Raw genomic sequence first — 18,088 nt, forward strand, 5'->3', positions numbered from 1 at the left:
AAAGGTGGCGGAACTCAAACCTGGCCACGCCCTCATCAAACCCTAGGACCGCCCCTTTAGAGAACAGGAATGCAAGTAAAATTTGGGAGGGGCTATTTCCGGTGTGGGAGGGGCTATTTCCGGTGCGGCCGGCCCGGAAAAAGGTGCCGGAACGCGGTTCCGCCGCGTTCCGGCTGAAAAAAAGCCCTGATTATAACTAGATAGATAGGATTTGTAATCAGAATATCATATCTTGGTATGAAAAGGGAAATAAGAATATGCTAAGAACTTTGAATAAGGGATGCTTTTGGTTACCCAAATATAACTTGTTTTGAAAATATAAATGGTTGGGATACTTTGAACATGGATGAGAAATTAAAAATTGAAAAAAGCAAAAATAGGATATGGACTAAATAAATGGAAATTGAGTGCAAATGCAATTAAGATATGGTTTGGTTAGAAAAGATATTTTAAACTGATATTCTTGACATTATTAGAAAAAATGTAACAAATGTTGATGTGCAATTGTAAATTTACTAACAACAATAAGAATTGTATTTGCTTAGTGTGGAAAAATGGTTATTACCAGAGGAAGAGAGGATGTACTGGAGGGTGTAATATCGGACTTAGTTTGAACAAGCTTATATGTACCACGGAATCACTAATGGACTCAAATAGGTGTTGGGTCTTGGCATTAAAATAAATATATAATATGAATCATTGAACTTTTTTTTTAAAGAATGTTTAAAAAAGAATGTGACTTACATAATGTTTTTTTCTGAACTAAATCTAGAGACAGAGGAAGCACAACTTTCCAAATTTGTAACTATTATGGTAGAAACTTTAAAAAATGACATTATTGAGGTGAAGTGCTATATAATATCTTGGTTACACATTAAGTTACATAACACAGCCATACGTTCCTCAAATATTTATATGGTTGCTGCTTTTAAATATAAACTAAGGATAGGACAGTTCTAACTCCAAGTGTCTTTTTGCGACCTGGGTGACCTTGGGCCAGTCACTTTCTCTTGGGCATTGGAAGGAGGCAATGGCAAATCTCTTCCGAAAAATCCTGCCAAGAAAACTACAGCAACTTGTCCAGGCAGACTTCGAAAATTAGACACAATTGAACAGGGGGAAAAAACAGCATATATAAAATAAACCAAAGAACACGCTTGAAATAGGAATTTATTTCAGAATCTAAAATTGGGACAGGAAAACTATTAAAGCTATTAGTCCCACCATGACTGATGGAAATTATATGCTTTATATTTCATGTTAATATTCTCATATGAAAACAAAGAAAACCAATTGATCATTGAACCTTTGTCTTGAACCAAAGCCAACATAAACCATCAGTTATAGTTCAATCGGAATCAAATAATTGAATGGTTTGACTCCTTGTTTGTAATTTCATATTATTTATAATGAAAGAATATTCATATTTTACATACCGTAGCTGAATACAGATGAAGAATAGCAAAAAGACACTTGGAGTTAGAACTGTCCTATCCTTGGTTTATATTTAAAAGCAGCAACCATATAAATATTTGAGGAAAGTATGGCTGTGTTATGTACCTTAATTTGTAACCAAGATATTATATAGCACTTCACCTCGATAATGTCATTTTTTAAGTTTCTATCATAATAGTTACAAATTTGGAAAGTTGTGCTTCCTCTGTCTCTAGATTTTGCAAGGTTATATCTCTTGATTTTTTTTCCCTTTCACATGCACACAACATGTTGTGCCAGAATCTCAATATCAAGTCTGTTCACGACTGATAATTTCTACAGTTCTAACAAACAAATTCAAATTTGATGAAATACATTTATTTTAATAGTGGCACCTCAAACTTAACCAACATAAAGTGGAGTTCAATGATTTTTAAATTGACTGTGAACAATATGATCAAAAGATAACCTTGATCAATGCCACTTTGAAAGTAAAAGATTTTTCCTAAAGAACTAATTTTAGAAAAGTTTATTTATTCCAAAACTCTGCAGTGCATTAAAATGAACTGTACAGAAAGCTCTTTCCTGCCTGAATAAACATCAATCCAACATTTTTCTTTGTCTTGTTTTACTTGTTAACCATGAAGAAGACCCTTTTAATACTGCCTCAATACTGCCAGGTTGGTCATAATGAATATTATCAATTATGTTAATCAACATTTTGCCCCAAAGCATCACACATTAAAATCCTAATTTAAAAGTAAAATAGCTTTACACATGTTTCCTAGAAAAATCTTTATCCATTGTATATAAACTCATCTTTCTTGTATAATTACTAAAGTCCGATATATGTCAGATCTCTAAACATTGACTGAAAATATGGTAGTTGAATTAAAATATTACAAATAGTTATGGCATTCTGCTGCCAAGCCAATAGGACTAAGAGTTACATATTGTTTGAGCTTAGAGATTTTGAAGGATTTATTGTTGGACAGAATAAATATTTGATATAATTTGATCTAGATTTATTCAGGTATTCCTTTTATCAAGCCTCTATATAAACATAAGATTTAAATTCTATAAAAACATAAGAATTCTGGTGGTGGTTATTTTTTGCATTACCTTATTTTCTTGCATAATATTTTTCACAGAGTCTATCCCGACTTTTTTTTTTTTTTACATTCTTTGGTATTATTGTGCATAGTAATTTGCTCTGTTTTTCTTTCTTTTTCTAGTAATAGCGCCAACTGTGTATCTGTCAATGAAGTTTAAGTGCTTCCTACACGTATTTAATTCATTGAAAGGCTGAGGTTCAACTGTCTCTTTATGCATAAATTATTTTCACTTTATACATTAAGTTCTAAATGTTCTTTATCCAACAGGCTATTAATAAAAATCTTTTCAATTTAGGTTTCATCTGCATTCGAAATTACATTATGGCAGAACTGTGGTGTAATTTTTAACAAATAGTTTCATATTGTTACTTGATTCCTGAATAAAATTCTACCCTTTCCAGTTTCTTACTACACAGTATACTAAAAGTTACCCCTTTTAATGCTGATTTTTTTCTAGTGGGGAAAGATGAAGAGGCAGAGTAGGGAGGAGAAGCACGCTGAGTGCTACCCCGTATTATAAAACAAGAAGTTGGATCTCATACAAGATACTATAGATCTTAGTTTAAGAGGGAAAGCAGTTGCTTTGTTTATATGTCTATCAGTTGTCCAATTTATAGAGATGCATTTATTTTTAAAAGCATTTATGCAAGTATTGTTTATTTGTCAATCTTCACAATGCTATTAATTATCCAAAAGTAATGGCTGCCTCAGTTGCTCTTTGACCATGGCTGATAGAAATAAGCCTGGTTGCAAGACTGTGTTCCTATGAAAAAAAAAGTACAGCCAACACTCTCACGCTAGATCTATCATTATAATTATCAGCTGATATTTTGGTGAGCATATAGTCAAGTCAGGACTATATTTCAATGATTCATAATTTTCACTTCTGCTTCCCTCCACTGAGGCAATATCAAAACAGGCAGAAAAAAATATATCAAAATTTATGTTCTTCTTTCCCTGTAAATTGTTATATAAAATTGGCAAGCAACAATGTAGTGTTTGTTTGCATAACATCACTGTTCATTTTCACCAAAAGTCCTGCAAATGTATTACTGTTCCAATTTCATAAATGTTGGCTCAGATATTCTGGCTTATCTGAGATAGATACCTTAGTGATTCAATTCCTAAGCGGAGATATAAGATCGGGATCAGAAACATAATAGCTCCAAGTCTTCCTACCAACAATCCTATGAAGCGTGGCATATTTTTTCCCATAAACCCATACTCCAGAACAATGTTTGAAAACAAAAAAGGTAAATTATTGACTCAAATTTAGAATCTGCATGCTTAGTTTTGGTCCGCCCCCCTACAATCTATCCTAATTCAAAGCCCAAAATATGTCATGCTGTTTGCTCCCCTTAGAGCAGCTTATTCACCTTGCACCCCCAAAGATAGCCCTGCGGTGATGAAACAAAATAATTTGTTTCCTATTCTAGACATATGGTATGCTACTTGGAACACAGTTCTGTTCTCACATGTAATTTACTTTGAATTTTTGAGAATCATATTTCCCGCTCCCTGTTGTGTATGTCCAGCTTGATTCTTTGCTTGGAGCTTGGCTTTGCCTCTGTGGAAGGCTAAATGAGAATTTGCTATCTGAAATTTTGGCTTCTTGGGGGCTGGTTGTCTGCCTCAGTCCACCCTTGATAACACAAAAGGGACAGACAATGATCTAATCTATTGTGGTATCTCATCTCCATCTTTTATAATGCTTGGCCCTTGAAGCTTTTCTAGAGATCAGCCTAAGAGCTGGTCATGTATTGTTTTATATCATCTGGAACCCTGAGCTAGGAACCCCCCATCCTGACTAAATGCCTGGGCAGTCTTATGGGATAGGCTAATTTCTAATAGCAGATCAGTCCTCTCTATTCTCAGTTAAAATAGCTGAATGCTGTTAAATTGTGATCACAATCAGGAAACACTGTGTTTGGTGTTGGCCTTATGGTCTTTTTATGAATCTTGTTTTATTGTTATTTTTTTATTCTGGATTATTCAGCTATATCAGTGGTGGCGAACCTATGGCACGCGTGCCAGAGGCGGTACGCGGAGCCCTCTCTGTGGGCACGCGCCATCGCCCCAGCACACGTGGTCTCTAAAAGTTCACCATCACTGGCCTAAGACCAGCCAGCCTGGTGCCGCCATTGGGGACCCCACAATCCCACCCGCCAGAGACCCCCTGGATCTCCTTCAACCCTGCCCAGCTCCCATAGGTGTCCCTCCCCGTAAGCAACATCAAGGTGGCCATGCCCACCCTGGCCATGCCCACTCAATCTGCCATGACTATTGCAGACACACCCATCTAGTGGCCACACCCACCCAGTCTGCCACACCCACTGTAGCTGCACCCGCCGAGTGGGCCACACCCACTTGGCACCTGGCGATACATAAGTGGGTTTTGGATTGCAGTTTGGGCACTCGGTCTCTAAAAGGTTTGCCATCACTGAGCTATATGATGCTTTTCTAAGATGAAAATGAAATCTAGTAGGCAGGATCTTAGATTGGGAAAATAGCCTAAATCCCTCATATGACTTAATTAATTAATTATTATCATTAATTCAGTTCTGCTGATATTCCATTTGATTGTCTTTAGGATGCAGAATACCTTCTTTAGTAAAATTCTGCCTTTCCCCTATAAAACTAAAAGTGTTAAACGCTTTTGGAATAATTAAGGAATAATGTTAGCAAAATGAGAGAACAAGAATTTGGATTTTAAATCAATGCTGTTAATATACTCTGGAGGCATTTGATCTATTTTTCAGGATCAAGAGAGCAATTTTAAGGAACAATGCATAATACATCTAGAGTTGATTACATTTAAAACCAGTTTTCTGAAGCCTCACAGTCCTGGCCTTTTAAGGTGAATTCATCGTATTCTGCAATGGTTTGTGTGATTTCCCTGGGTGAATCCTTCACACAGCATTCTATTTTGTCAGTCAAGAGCAAAAGAGGAAGTTCAGTTCAAGGTGAAGACATTTAAGAATTTAAAAACCTGGTGACAACTTCACAGTGACTCTATCAAGTTCAGTCTCTCTCTCTCTCTCTCTCTCTCTCTCTCTCTCTCTCTCCCTCCCTCCCTCCCTCCCTCCCTCCCCCTCTCACTGTCTCCCCTGCAGGAGCCAAAGTCTCACAAAACTGCATGCCCTCCCTGACATGTCCCCACCAGAGGGGGCTGCAAGCTATCATTGATGAAGCCACAAGAGCTACCCACACCAGGATGTCCCTTGGGTTACTCACAATTGAACAGAATTAAATAATGACAGAGAAAACTCTTTGGGCTGATTTTAATCAATCTTCCTTTGAAATAATATCTTTGCAGTGGGAGAAAGACTGGCCCACATTCGTGATACCAACTTGAAACAAAAAGCCATCTGAATGCCCTATACGATCCTTCCGCATGACGAGTAGCCCAGCGTGGAGCAGCGACACACATATTTCAGCAGCATTAATTCAGAAACTGGAGGGCTACGGGACTGGGGAAGAGAATTACATGCATATGGATTCCAAACTGAAACCTGAACTTGAAAGATGCTGTTGGGAGGGAGCGGGTGAACGAAAAAGGAAGGCCTTCCGTGCAGTGATTCACATACTGATGAGGTTTCAGAGTCAAATTTTCCAACCTAGGCAGCGTCAAAGAAATGAGAAGCAGCCATTATGGATAATCTAAGGCAGACCAGCTACGTGACCAAGGGGATCTCTGGGGTGGGGGTGTTCAGCCTCAGCAAGTTCAAGTCTTCCTTCCAGATCAAAAATGAACCTTGGCACAGGCGAGGCCATGGAGCTTTGCTTAATCTAATATAACAGAAGAGCACAACACTCTGTTCTTTTCGAACAAGATGCAACTTCTCAATTCAAAAAGCAGATACCTACCCCCCCCCCCCAGCATGGATACTTGAAGAAGAGCAAGAGGGAAAACAGCAGCTGCACTCACTGCATGGAGAGTAAGAAATGGCAAGCGGACTTGGGCTACTAGCATTATTTCCAAATAGTTTGGCATGCCTCTATAATCAGTGCTTCTGTTTCCATTTCCCCTTTTGCTTTCACTTGGCTGCTGTGTCAATGCTTCTAAAGAGCAGCAGGACAGAAGACGGCTCAGCCTCCAACCTTCATTTTAGAAAAGTGCCCATCCTGCAAGTATTTAACATCCTGGCTGTGCCTATCGCAGCACACACAGGGCATTGATAACGGAAAGAGGCCAATTTCCTTGGGGTTGGAAATACTTTCCAAACTGAAGTGCTTTTTCCTCAAGCAGAAACAAAGCTGGGGGGGGGGGGGACAGGCAAAGATGCTTTCATAGTGCCAAATGATTCCTTTCATGGTAAGGAAGGCGAAAAGGTAAGGGGACTTCTTCCTAATTTTCCTAAGTCTCCTCTTCCAAATGGACTTTTGGGATGAATGAATGGGTCTCCATATAAATAAGCAAAAGAGGGTTCATGTGGGAAACAGAGTAGTACATTTGGTTTAATTCTGTTTTGTTTTTAATTCTTAAGCCCATGATTGCATCAGTAAATCTGAAGCTAAGGAAGGCAGAATGGTGTCAGATCCTGGTTTTGATTTTTCACTAGTCATTGGCATTGGGAAGAAATATCTTCTGCAAAATGCTTTTGAACATATTCCTTTTTTTATACTATTTTTCCAGTATCATCTGGCTGTTGTTGCTGCTGCTATTAATTCATAACTCCTGAAGCAGTCACATGGATGACCCCAGCCAGCCATGGATCATGGGAAAGGACTATATCATCATAAAGTTACCAAGCTATGTTTTGATGTTTCCCTAGCATCAATTTACCAGGGGACTGAAAACTACAGGGAGACGTTCGTTACACCAACTCCCTACAAAGAACATCATGACAAGATAGAGAATAACCAAATCCTTTATAGCAGCATAGAAAAGCTTGCAGGGATCCCTGCTCAGCAGAATTCTTGGCAGCAACTGGAAAGTCCAAAAAAATTACACCATGGCTTCATTGATTATTATAGAAACAAAAAATTCTGGCTTGTCACAGACTCCTAAAGCCCAACAGGCCCCAGTACAACATCTCTGACAGATGACTATCCTGTCTCTGTTTGAAGACCTCTAGGAAGGAGAATTCATTCTTTAATGTGGCAGGCTGTTCCACTTCTACACATCTTCTAGACATGTAGCTTAAATCAGCTTCTTTTTTTGTTTTAACCCACTGGTTCTGTGTGGGCCAGCAGAGTATGATTCCACTCCTTTTTCTCTGGGAACATCTTTCAGACCACTACCATACGTTGTGGCTTTATTCATCTTTTCTGTAAGTTAAACATATCCAGATCCATTAACAGACCCTTTCAACAGTGGGTTCCCAGACCTTTCATCATCTTGGTAAATCTCCCTTCCCCAGAATCTTTGATCAAGACCCAATACTGAAGTGGTAGACAGTTGGCTGCTTTTTAGTGAACCTTTCTTTCTTTTTTGCCTGAAGTCTGTCCAGTTCTCATGAAACCCTAAGGTTCTCTGGACAACACTTTGATAAACTCTAGAGAGTAAAGGATTGCTTTGATTAAAAGCTATGATGTAAACCAGGGGTGTCAAACTGCCAGCCCACAGGCCGGACACGTCATCCAGAAGCCGTGCCCACCCCATTGCCAGCAATGGCAAAACTGTCCTAATACGTTGCACGACGTCACATGATGTCACGAGTTTGACATGTCTGATGTAAACTGAGGACCCTGGAGATTTGGAGCTCTCCCATAATTTTTCTCAAATTCTATTCATGTGATCAAAGGAAGAAAATATTCAGAAACAGGCATATGAACCATTTTAACTAACTTAATTAGAATTAAATTAAAACAATTTTACTTCTGTTCTGACTACTTGCTTTTTCGTGTTTTTCGTTTACATACTTTGAGAAGTGCGGGTGCTAGAAGGGCCATTCCAAGGCAAAGATTAACCAAGAACTGGAAAGCGCTGTGCAGCCCTATTTTGCATTGATAATCTATACATGGCATCATTGGGGGTGTAATGACGTTTCAATGCATGAAGGCAAAGAGAAAGAAATAGCAGGCACTTTCAGGAAAAGTGCCTAAAAATATGTTTTAAAAATTAATTGAAATCATGGAGGGCTTTTAAAGGCCTAACCACAACAAATTTGTGATTATTTATTTGTGAAAGATTAAGTTGACTATGTTGGGACATTATGCAAATTACACAGAATTATATTACAGTCCTAATGCAGGACGTCCTATTATTAATGTATAAGCAAAATTTCAACCAATTATATGATAAAATAGCAGCTGCTGTTAGGCAGTAAGAATTGTTGTTTAAATTATTCTGCACAAGTGAGTGTTGTACTTTCCAAGATCAGAATTTATCACTGCAAGCCTGCTTAGAAGTAGAGAGGCTCTGTAATGTTTGGTGTGGATTTAATCCTCCCAATAAGTGGATTAAAGAGCCTTAGTGAAAATCTGGCCACTGATAAATTATACACTTGTACTGTACCTTTTGTTATCACAATTGCTTCAATTCTCTTATAAAGTTTATTTTGAAAGACTGTTTAAGAAATTCTCAAATAACAATAAAAATGCCATATTTTCCAAAATATTTCTCTACTATTTCATGCACTCAGAGCTTTTTTTTTCTTTTTCTTTGCATGCTGATTTACATTTAGGGTGTGTGTTTCCTTTCTCCAATGCCGGACTACGCCTCTCCCATGATTAATTATTTTAAAATGGCTAATGGGTTATTGCCTTGGCAGCAATGTGTCTTCCTGTCTCGTCTCTCTCACACACATACACACAGACATTATGAGAAGAAGTGACATTGCAAGAATAATAAATTAGAGGATTGCCTCCCAGGATAAAATGTTATTGATATAAAATAGATATGTCATTCTCCCCATGAGTACACTGCTGCAAATTCTTTTATTCTAAGCATTTAAGCCAACTCTCCTGTAGGACAAGCATATATTTTTCCTTTAAATATGGAACAAGGCATCTGGCTGATTATAACTCAACTGCTATTACAGTTCCTGGATTCCCACGGAGAATGAATGCTTTATTTTGGACCCTAAATTTTATCATATTAAACTTTAATTTTTCTTAGGGAGAATCTGTACAGGGAGTCAGCAGTGAACAGAAATGAAAGCAGAGTAAAGATCTGTTCCTTTAGCTCTCCAACCTCTTGTCTATTCAGCTGGAGGATTGAATGGGAGGGACAGTCATATTAATTGGACCAGGACCAAACCTCTCCATGTGATACTAATCTGCTGGATTAGGAGTCACACAGGGGGGTTTGCTGATATTCAAGCCAATGGAAATACAACCCCCCTTCAAACCTGCCCTTACTATTTTGATATGTTTCATACATTCAGCTGAGAATACAAGAAGGCCATAATTTGGGACCAGCCAATAAACCAGAAGATGTAGTTGCAGATAAAAATGAGTTTGTTTGTCCAATTAGACTGTTGTTTGGTGAGATAAATAAATTAGCAAGGTAATCATAAGCCATTACTCTATCGCCAGAAGCCTTTAGCCCAGAACTGCCACACAGAGTGGCTCCCATTCTATACTGCACCACAATTGGCCTTCACATAGTTGATGATTTGCAAAAGAGTCAGTGACGCTTCCCTTTCTGGGCAAAATAATAGTAATTAACTGGTCCGCCAGGAGACAGGAGGGCACTTGGGGGGGGGGAGAGGGATCAGCAAACAGGCATGATGACCTTATCCCCAAGGAGGGTGGATACAGCAGCATGCATACACCTCCCCCATTTCTTCCAACTTAAAAAAAATACTTGAAGAAGAAACACTATTTTCTAATTCACAAGAAGCCGCAATATGGGATAGTGGTGGCTCCACTCCAATTTACCAAAATACAGCTAACCAGGTAGACAGCAAAAACAGAAAACAGTTCTAAATCTTTGCAGCTTAGCTTGAAAGCTATACTTAGAACAAACCATGATGAAGTATAAAGTCTGAACTAAGCTTGTTATTTCCTTCATGCAGAGGGATCCCTAACTGTTTTCATTTAAGATGATGGCAGATGTCCTTGTAAGTCGCTCCAAGTCCTAGAGAAAACAAGGACTATAAAATTATCAATATTAAAAAATATTAAAAGATATTGAGAGATCCAACAAAACCAATCTTGGATATCCGCCAAGATGATAAAAACAATTTCACTCCAAAATGAACTGACCAGTTTAAACGTGTACCAACGAGGATCTAAACAAGCAATTTCAAGCTATGTCAATTATATGAATTTACACTATTTTTTCTTAGGAATAAATTTAATTTCTCTCTGTTCTTATTTTTCCAGTTTCTTATTTTAAATGTAAAACTTAACAAAGATTAGGCACATTTCCCCTACTATATGTGTTTCACAAGAAATGTCCCTAATCAGAAAGCATTTTGTGCACAGCTGAGTGAATTTTCATTAAAGATATATGAATGTCAAAGAATAATTACATTTTAACACAATTAAAATAGTACCGAAGCATCAATTAACTAGGTTTACATTAAAATGTGAACCCAGCATTTCTCCCCACCTACAGGGGAAATTATTTATTATTTAGGAAAAATCAAATTGCTGTATCAACCAGCTCATCAACTGCCTCAATTTATCCACCCCTCAGAAATAAGTAGGACTTAAAACCACATGAAAAGACTGTAGGATCAGATCTAGACGTTCAAGAAAAGCAAAATATTTTAGACAGCCTTTAGGCCACAGACATTCAAACAGAGCTATAAAACCCAAGGGGCTACCTCATTAATTCATGCTTTTAATGGTGCTCACTGAAGCGGTTAATTATTTCTTACTAGCTGCTAATTGTTTTTCTTGGACATCTAGCTTCCTGGCTTTGCAATTCACCAAGTGCTGTAGAATCTGTCTGATTTTTGAAGGCAGGGAGCAAACACTTCTCTACTTATGAAGAACGTAGAGCACACAAATAATCAAACCTAGGCGACAAGCTGCCGAAGAACTATAGTTCTTTTTGGAAAGGTTAGGAAATCTGCTTTTTTCTCCACTGCAAGAGAAGCGGCACTTGCCATCAATATATTTTTTAAAGATTTGTAACTGGACAATTACTAGAAATCCAATTGTTGCCTTTTTGAGTAAAAAAAGAAATTGCCATCGTCATGCTATAAAAAAAAACAAACCCTTTTTTCTTTAGTCTTTTTATTATACAAAACCACCTAAGTATCCACCAATGGGAATTGGCTGTACTGGAACAACAGAACCAATTATGTTAAATGCTATCAAACAGGTAAATGCAGGACTTGCTCATGACCAAAAGCTACATTACCCAAGCTTCAATTGCTGTGCTTTATTGTCTTATGAATTGGATGCCAGCACACCTTGCAATTTTCAAAAACTAATCTCTAAATTACCTTTCCTTGCAATCTGTTGCTCTCTTTGTTTCCCCTCCCCCCCAGCAAAGTGGCAAGCAGTTCCACCGGTCAGCTGAAGAGGAGGAGGAGTGATTTGTGATGTTCCCTGCCAGCTTCCCACACGCAAAATCATTGGGGAAAGGGGCAGGAATTCAAAAGTTGCCCCTGCTCCCACTGCTTTTTTGCCCGCCTGGGGTCATTCTGTTTCTCTCTTTAGGTAACAGAATATCTTTTGAAACGGTGACCTAACTGGGCATGGATTGCCTAGTATGATTCTAAATATGTTACGAATAGATTTGCTCCTATTTTAAAAAAACAACAACACAAAGACTCCTAACCAAACCATGACCCTGATTCTGATTGAACTCTTATTCCTGCATCTTTAAAAAAAAGTAGCTTTTCCTTTCCTACCTCTGATGGATGACCAAATATAGGTAAACTGATAATACTGGCAATTCAGATCTGTTTAGGCAGTTACGAAATGTTCAGTAAGACAGAAAAAAAGACCTTGACAACCATGGATGGCCATGTCAGGCATCAGAATATGATTCCACACATTCCCCATAACTCCCTGATTCTGTGCTTTATTGCAATGTTGCAAAGAATAGAAACAAGAGCTTTATTGTGTGCTCATGCATGCAGTATAAGATATACTAATAGCTTATCAGAAATTTTGGCTTAATAGCTACATTCCAAGTGTGATATATTACATGCAACTTTGCAGAATGGCACCATCAATTTCAGCTTCAGAGTTTCAACCTCCCATTCATCCACACTATCTAAATTCCTCCAATCACAGTATCAGTTTTTATAAAGATATTACACTAATCATACAGTAGGAGTAAAGAGAGGCCAAGAATCGGGAGGAACAGACAAGATTTCTTTCCCTAAGTCAAAGACAAGGGCAGTAGGAAACAAACAAAAGAACTTCTTACTTGCAATCATGTTTCTCGATTTCAAAGTGAGGGTTGAAGTTGAGAGTGATCTTCTGGTTGGGTTCTGGGGCGTAAATGATCCACTCACAGTTCTGATGGGAAGGGTAGTCTTGTGGATAGCCGGGTGAAGTGATGTAGCCAGCATCTTTGGAATTCAAGCGGCCCCCGCATGGCTGAGCTACAAACAAACAGATAAAAATATCCAAAATCTAAAATAAAGGCAGCAAGTGACACTGGTGATAGTCTTTAATATATTTTTTCTGGTACATGATGATTGAATTATGTTGTTGTGGTTTTGCGTTTTCCATTTGTTTTACTATAGTCAACTGATTGTGGATATTTAGACTTACTATGCACAATAATACCAATCTCAAATAGCAATACAGTCACATCTTAAACAGTCCAGGAAAACAGAGCAGCTATAAATGGGTCCTTCTACAAAAATTCTTTTTTTTTTTTTTGAACACTTAAAACAGAAATCAGATTATCTGGAAATAAATGGAAGTGCCTCCAATTCCTTCCTTTCTTCCATATGGTTAGTCTAACAGGAATCACAGGGAGATTCCAATTTAATAATCCTGCCTTTGATAAAAGAGGAAAATACATAATTTGAAACTGGAATGACTGTAGTCCAACAGACCATCATGCATTCAATGTACAATGCAAAAATTAACTGTCATCTTCTTTTCCTTCCTTGTCCCTGGCAATGCCTTTCCTCAGCAATAGGTCCTCTATTTCTGAGTTACACAATTCAGGACATTTGGATAAATCTTGCATAATAGTGATCACTGTGCTTCAGTGCTTGGCTGTCACTTATCTTGAGAAAGTCTTCTTAGGAGAGAACAGCCAACTGTTCTCCCTCCCTTCATAATTACCATGTCAGATAGGAGTGAGGAAAGGCATTTCAGGGATCCGCGGCAAGATTCAATAACACCTTGGCTTTTGAATGTGCCCAGAGTCTAAAACCCGTCTTGAAATTCACAAGTAGAAAATAGTTATATTCTTTTTGTTTTTTTAAGCAATGGTGTTTATTTTATTTATTTACATGTTTATCCCACCTTTCCTGCCCAGGACTTTTTTCATGGTCTCTTTCAACTATTCTTAATTTAGCTGAAACCAAAAAGAGAATAAAATCTGGCCCAAGATCATACAACATGGGAATTTCACCAAGAAGAAATTCCAACCAGACTTCTCCAGTCCTACTTTAACATTTTAACATAACAATAGCACTCTAAGGCAAGTAGACTATGACTATCAAATCTGATTTTAACAGGGTTTTTTTTTTCAATCTAGGAGCAGCAGAAGCACCAAGGCCCTTTCTGAGGAATAAATCACCTGTAGTCTAAAATAGTTCATCTGCCTAAATGTTGACTCTCCAACCTAAAGTGAGGGAGAAGCAATAAAAAAATTACTAAGCCATCTTTGGCCTTTTACAAGGTAGTTAGATAGCCATAGAGTCTCATGAGCATGCCCTTCTACAAGAAAAGTATCCACCCTGTCCAACAGCAACGCCTGGCATTCAAAAAGGCCTACGTGTCCCACGTAAGGCCCACACATAAAGTCTCTGGCATAGCAAGGAATAGCTTTCAGATTACATCTTAGCATTTCTTCTTTCCGTTACAACCACAAAACCGCACATCCACACCCTACTTTGCGTCCTTTCTGCATGTCTTTCTTTCCTGGCTTTGCCCTCATCTCCTCCCTGTCTCCTTCAACTTCTCATGGCAGGCTAAGCAGTTGGAATTAAAGACTGCAATAATCAGCAGTGGAGGTTTTTGTGGTACTGGCCCACAAATAGCCTGGTAACAATTATATCTTGAGCGAGGAAAGCACTTTCAACCCTTAGTTATGTAACAATGGACCCAGGAGGGTGATTTAATCTTCAAGAAAACATTTCATCTTACAAATGCCACAAATCTGATTTATTATTTCATTACTGGCTTAGGGGGGAAATCTGCATCATACACACAACTAAATGCATACTAAAGAATCTCAACATTTCAATATGGCTGTACAGCACACACCGTTTTTATTTTTACTGTGTCCATCAAAAGGGACAAAACTGCACAGCAGTTCATTGCCACTCCCAGATGATGTCCCCTCAGGGCAGCCTAAGGGGACTGTCCCTCTCTGCATGCCTCAAGCAATTTCCTAGAAGGAACTGGGAAATAATGAAAGCAGGAAAAGTGCAGACTCACCCAAGAATGACATGAAATAGCTCTATCTCTTTGAATTACAGCTTTGGTTCAGATATGACCACAGCTGGAAACAGATAATAAAACAAATACTTTTGAGCAGTGTGACTGCACGTGTATTGTTTCTAGCAGCTGCCCCTGCACATATTTGGAAATATCCAATGACAGCAGAACATTTTAATGTGAGAAAATATAGTGGGCAGGACAGCCATGTCCTCCTAAACAATATGTCCTTGCCCCACAATCAGGCTTAGCCAAACCAAAGAAGCAGCTTTAGTTTCTCCTTCTTGCACTACGCCCAGTCTAGTCCTCTGCCTATTTTTCTAACCTGCTTTACGGAACAAAATGTTAGCCATCAGGATCCAAAGCGATGTGAGTTCCTTGGACTCAAGTTAATAGCGGCCAACATTTGGCAAGAGGTTTTCTACTGGTGCAGTGCTAACAGTTACTAATTTAACTGGGACAGCCATGGACAACCAGAAGAATTTTGCCTGCTTTACCATGCTGCTTCATGTTGGGAGTGGGACTCTTAAGGGTATCCAGCCTAAATAGCATGGAGAGGGGCACACAAACAGCATTAAAAGGAGGTCTTTGGTGCTGGTGAAAACCTTGAGGCAAACAGGAGGCCTTTCATAATAAAGAGATCTCCTGAACACGCCTCCCCCTTCTTCTAGCCTCTGGGGATGCTTTTATTCTACAGACACATGATGCAGAGGAGTAAGAAAACTCCTTAAATCAAGGAACACCAAAAAGCTACTGGTGTATTCCCCACACTCCACCCTATGAATGTAATCCAGTGAAAATAATACTCTTGCTTATACAAACGTCTGATTACTGAAATGCACTGGATGACCTCATGGTCCTTCAGATAAATTGGGGAAGAAAAAGACAGGGGAAATGTTGCCTCAGCTGCATAGATACATAAGCAAAAGGCTGAAATTAGAAACTACTACAAACACAATATAAAATTATACAGTGGCTGTAGTTTTCCATTTTGGGAAATTGTGAATGTTTAGAATTTCAGGACACCACAGGAAAGAGAACAGAATGAAGTAAGTTAAATAGGCTTCAGAGGTTTTACTTCTCTACTGTCAGTCATGCTTGAATGTCACCATCTGCATGAAACAGCATGGCCTTGTGAATTATATATTACTTTTCAGCAGCTACCTCTGGGTAGAAGGACAGGGGCCTTCTTCCCAAGAGGTATTCATTTCCCTCTATTTCCCACTCTGGTTGAATGATTACCACTGAAGGTCCAAACACAGGAGGCCAAGCAAAGAACTCGCTCACCACAAACTGTTTTGTGTGCTTGCCTTTTTCAATTTGTTGCGTTTCTGAATCTAGTTAAGAGTTCAGACCTGATAACTGAATCGCCTAAGAAAATTGGGCCACAGTCTGTAACAGGTATGCGTAATCCTACATTTGGTGCCAATACACAGGGGGAGCCTGGTGCTTTCCAGCAGGGATTAACAATAACACCATTTCTACCATGCTGGTTGTATTAGCAGAGATAATGAGTGACTCACAAATAATCCCATTTCTGCCCAAGAGCTACCCGATCTTCCCAGGGTTCCAAATAAGCAAATTGTATTTTCTGTCACCACTCCGCGCTGTCCAATGAGTACAACAAGGAGGTCACTTTTTTGCAAAAGGTGGGAGGCATCCTGGCTTTCCTTCTTCAGTTCTCTCCAGTTTAGCTCCTCCAAACCTGGGGATTAGCACCCAGAGCACAGAGACTTATTGAGAGAAAGCAAAGGTGGAGACCAAGCCCCTCCACTTGATCTGATTAAAAAAAAAAAACACGTCCTCACCCGGCCAGGAAAAACTATTCTCTGCAAGAATGGTTTTCCCCTTCCCAAGAAGGATAAGACTATCTGCTTTGTCCAAAACCAGCAACGAGGACTGGTGACAACAGGAAACGACTTCTCCACAGGTTGTCTCTGTCTTCTAAACAAGCAACTTGCCACCTCCTGTTCCACAAAGGACTATTTTCCTCTTTCACAATATCTACCTTCCCTCTCAGTCTGCTGGAGGAGACTCACACAAGTTAAATTTCTGGTATTATCTGAGCTAAAAAAAATATAATGTTTAACAAAACCTTTTAATCCTGGGTCTTGACCCAGAACCAAAATTCTCAAAATTTGCCATCTAGGCCTTTTTTTTACACTCTTAGAGAGCAAGTCTTCTGTGAAGACAATAATCTGGCTTACTAATAATCCCTGGCAGATTCTTTTAAAGTCCTGTAGAACCACAGAACGTATTTTATCAGAACCAATGCTGTGCTCAGCTAGCAGTTAGCTATGTAGCAGTGAAGGTTTTAAGTTTTAATTTGCTAGGTAATCCCGCTTTGGAGTCTGAAATTTTTCACCTTTTCATAGGTTGCATCCAGATCCTAGCTGTGAATAGAATCTTCTAGTGTAGGAACCTACTTTTTTGGTTTTTATATTTCATTTTCTTGAAAATCTTCCTTTCATAGTATTTTTTAAAACTCATTTTGACATCAGAGAATACAAGTTCAACAAAAACGCACCATTCATGTATTTCAAAATGTAATTGTTCCTATTTTCTAATTTTGCATACAATTATTTTGTGAGGTTACTTTTCTACTGAATGTTCATTGTATCAATTATTATTATTATATAGAAATAGTTTATAGAGAAACCTACAATACTTTTCAAGTAAAGCCCTTATTAACAAATTGGCAGAACATTCTTGACTTGTGTGTATGCCTGCACATACACACATACACCCACATATGTGAACTGCTTTGTTCTGAAACATGCTGATTGTTTCAATACGTTTCCTTCTACAAACCTCATCCAAATAATTCTATGTGACTTTCCACTTTTGGAAAAAAAAACCGGTATCCAGAAAAAAATCACAAAAAACCATTTAAGAGGTAAGGATATCTAAAAACATCTGGTTTTGCTCCATGGAGAGAATTTTGTCAACACAAAAACATTTATATAAACCCACAGCTCATTTTAAAATTTCTTCTCTTTTCTTGGAATCCAGGCACATGTATGTATGGCATGTAGATTTTATGTATGCAAACTACAGTT

General features: G+C 38.4%; 1 protein-coding gene across 1 annotated transcript in view; it reads right to left on the bottom strand.

Annotated features, from left to right (window-relative positions):
• Positions 1 to 18,088, bottom strand: part of NRP2 (neuropilin 2) — a 159,256-nt gene that overhangs the window by 139,413 nt on the left and 1,755 nt on the right. Inside the window, exons 2-4 of the mRNA XM_029284702.1 lie at positions 16,180 to 16,366; positions 15,527 to 15,570; positions 12,832 to 13,009 (exon numbers count right to left, since the gene is read on the bottom strand). Of these exons, the coding sequence (XP_029140535.1) occupies positions 12,832 to 13,009; positions 15,527 to 15,570; positions 16,180 to 16,366 (409 nt within the window). The remainder of the gene's footprint in view (positions 1 to 12,831; positions 13,010 to 15,526; positions 15,571 to 16,179; positions 16,367 to 18,088) is intronic.

The sequence above is a fragment of the Protobothrops mucrosquamatus genome, unplaced genomic scaffold (assembly GCF_001527695.2).
Source record: "Protobothrops mucrosquamatus isolate PMUCROS unplaced genomic scaffold, P.Mucros_1.0 scaffold_9, whole genome shotgun sequence".
NCBI classification, from domain to species: Eukaryota; Metazoa; Chordata; class Lepidosauria; order Squamata; family Viperidae; genus Protobothrops; species Protobothrops mucrosquamatus.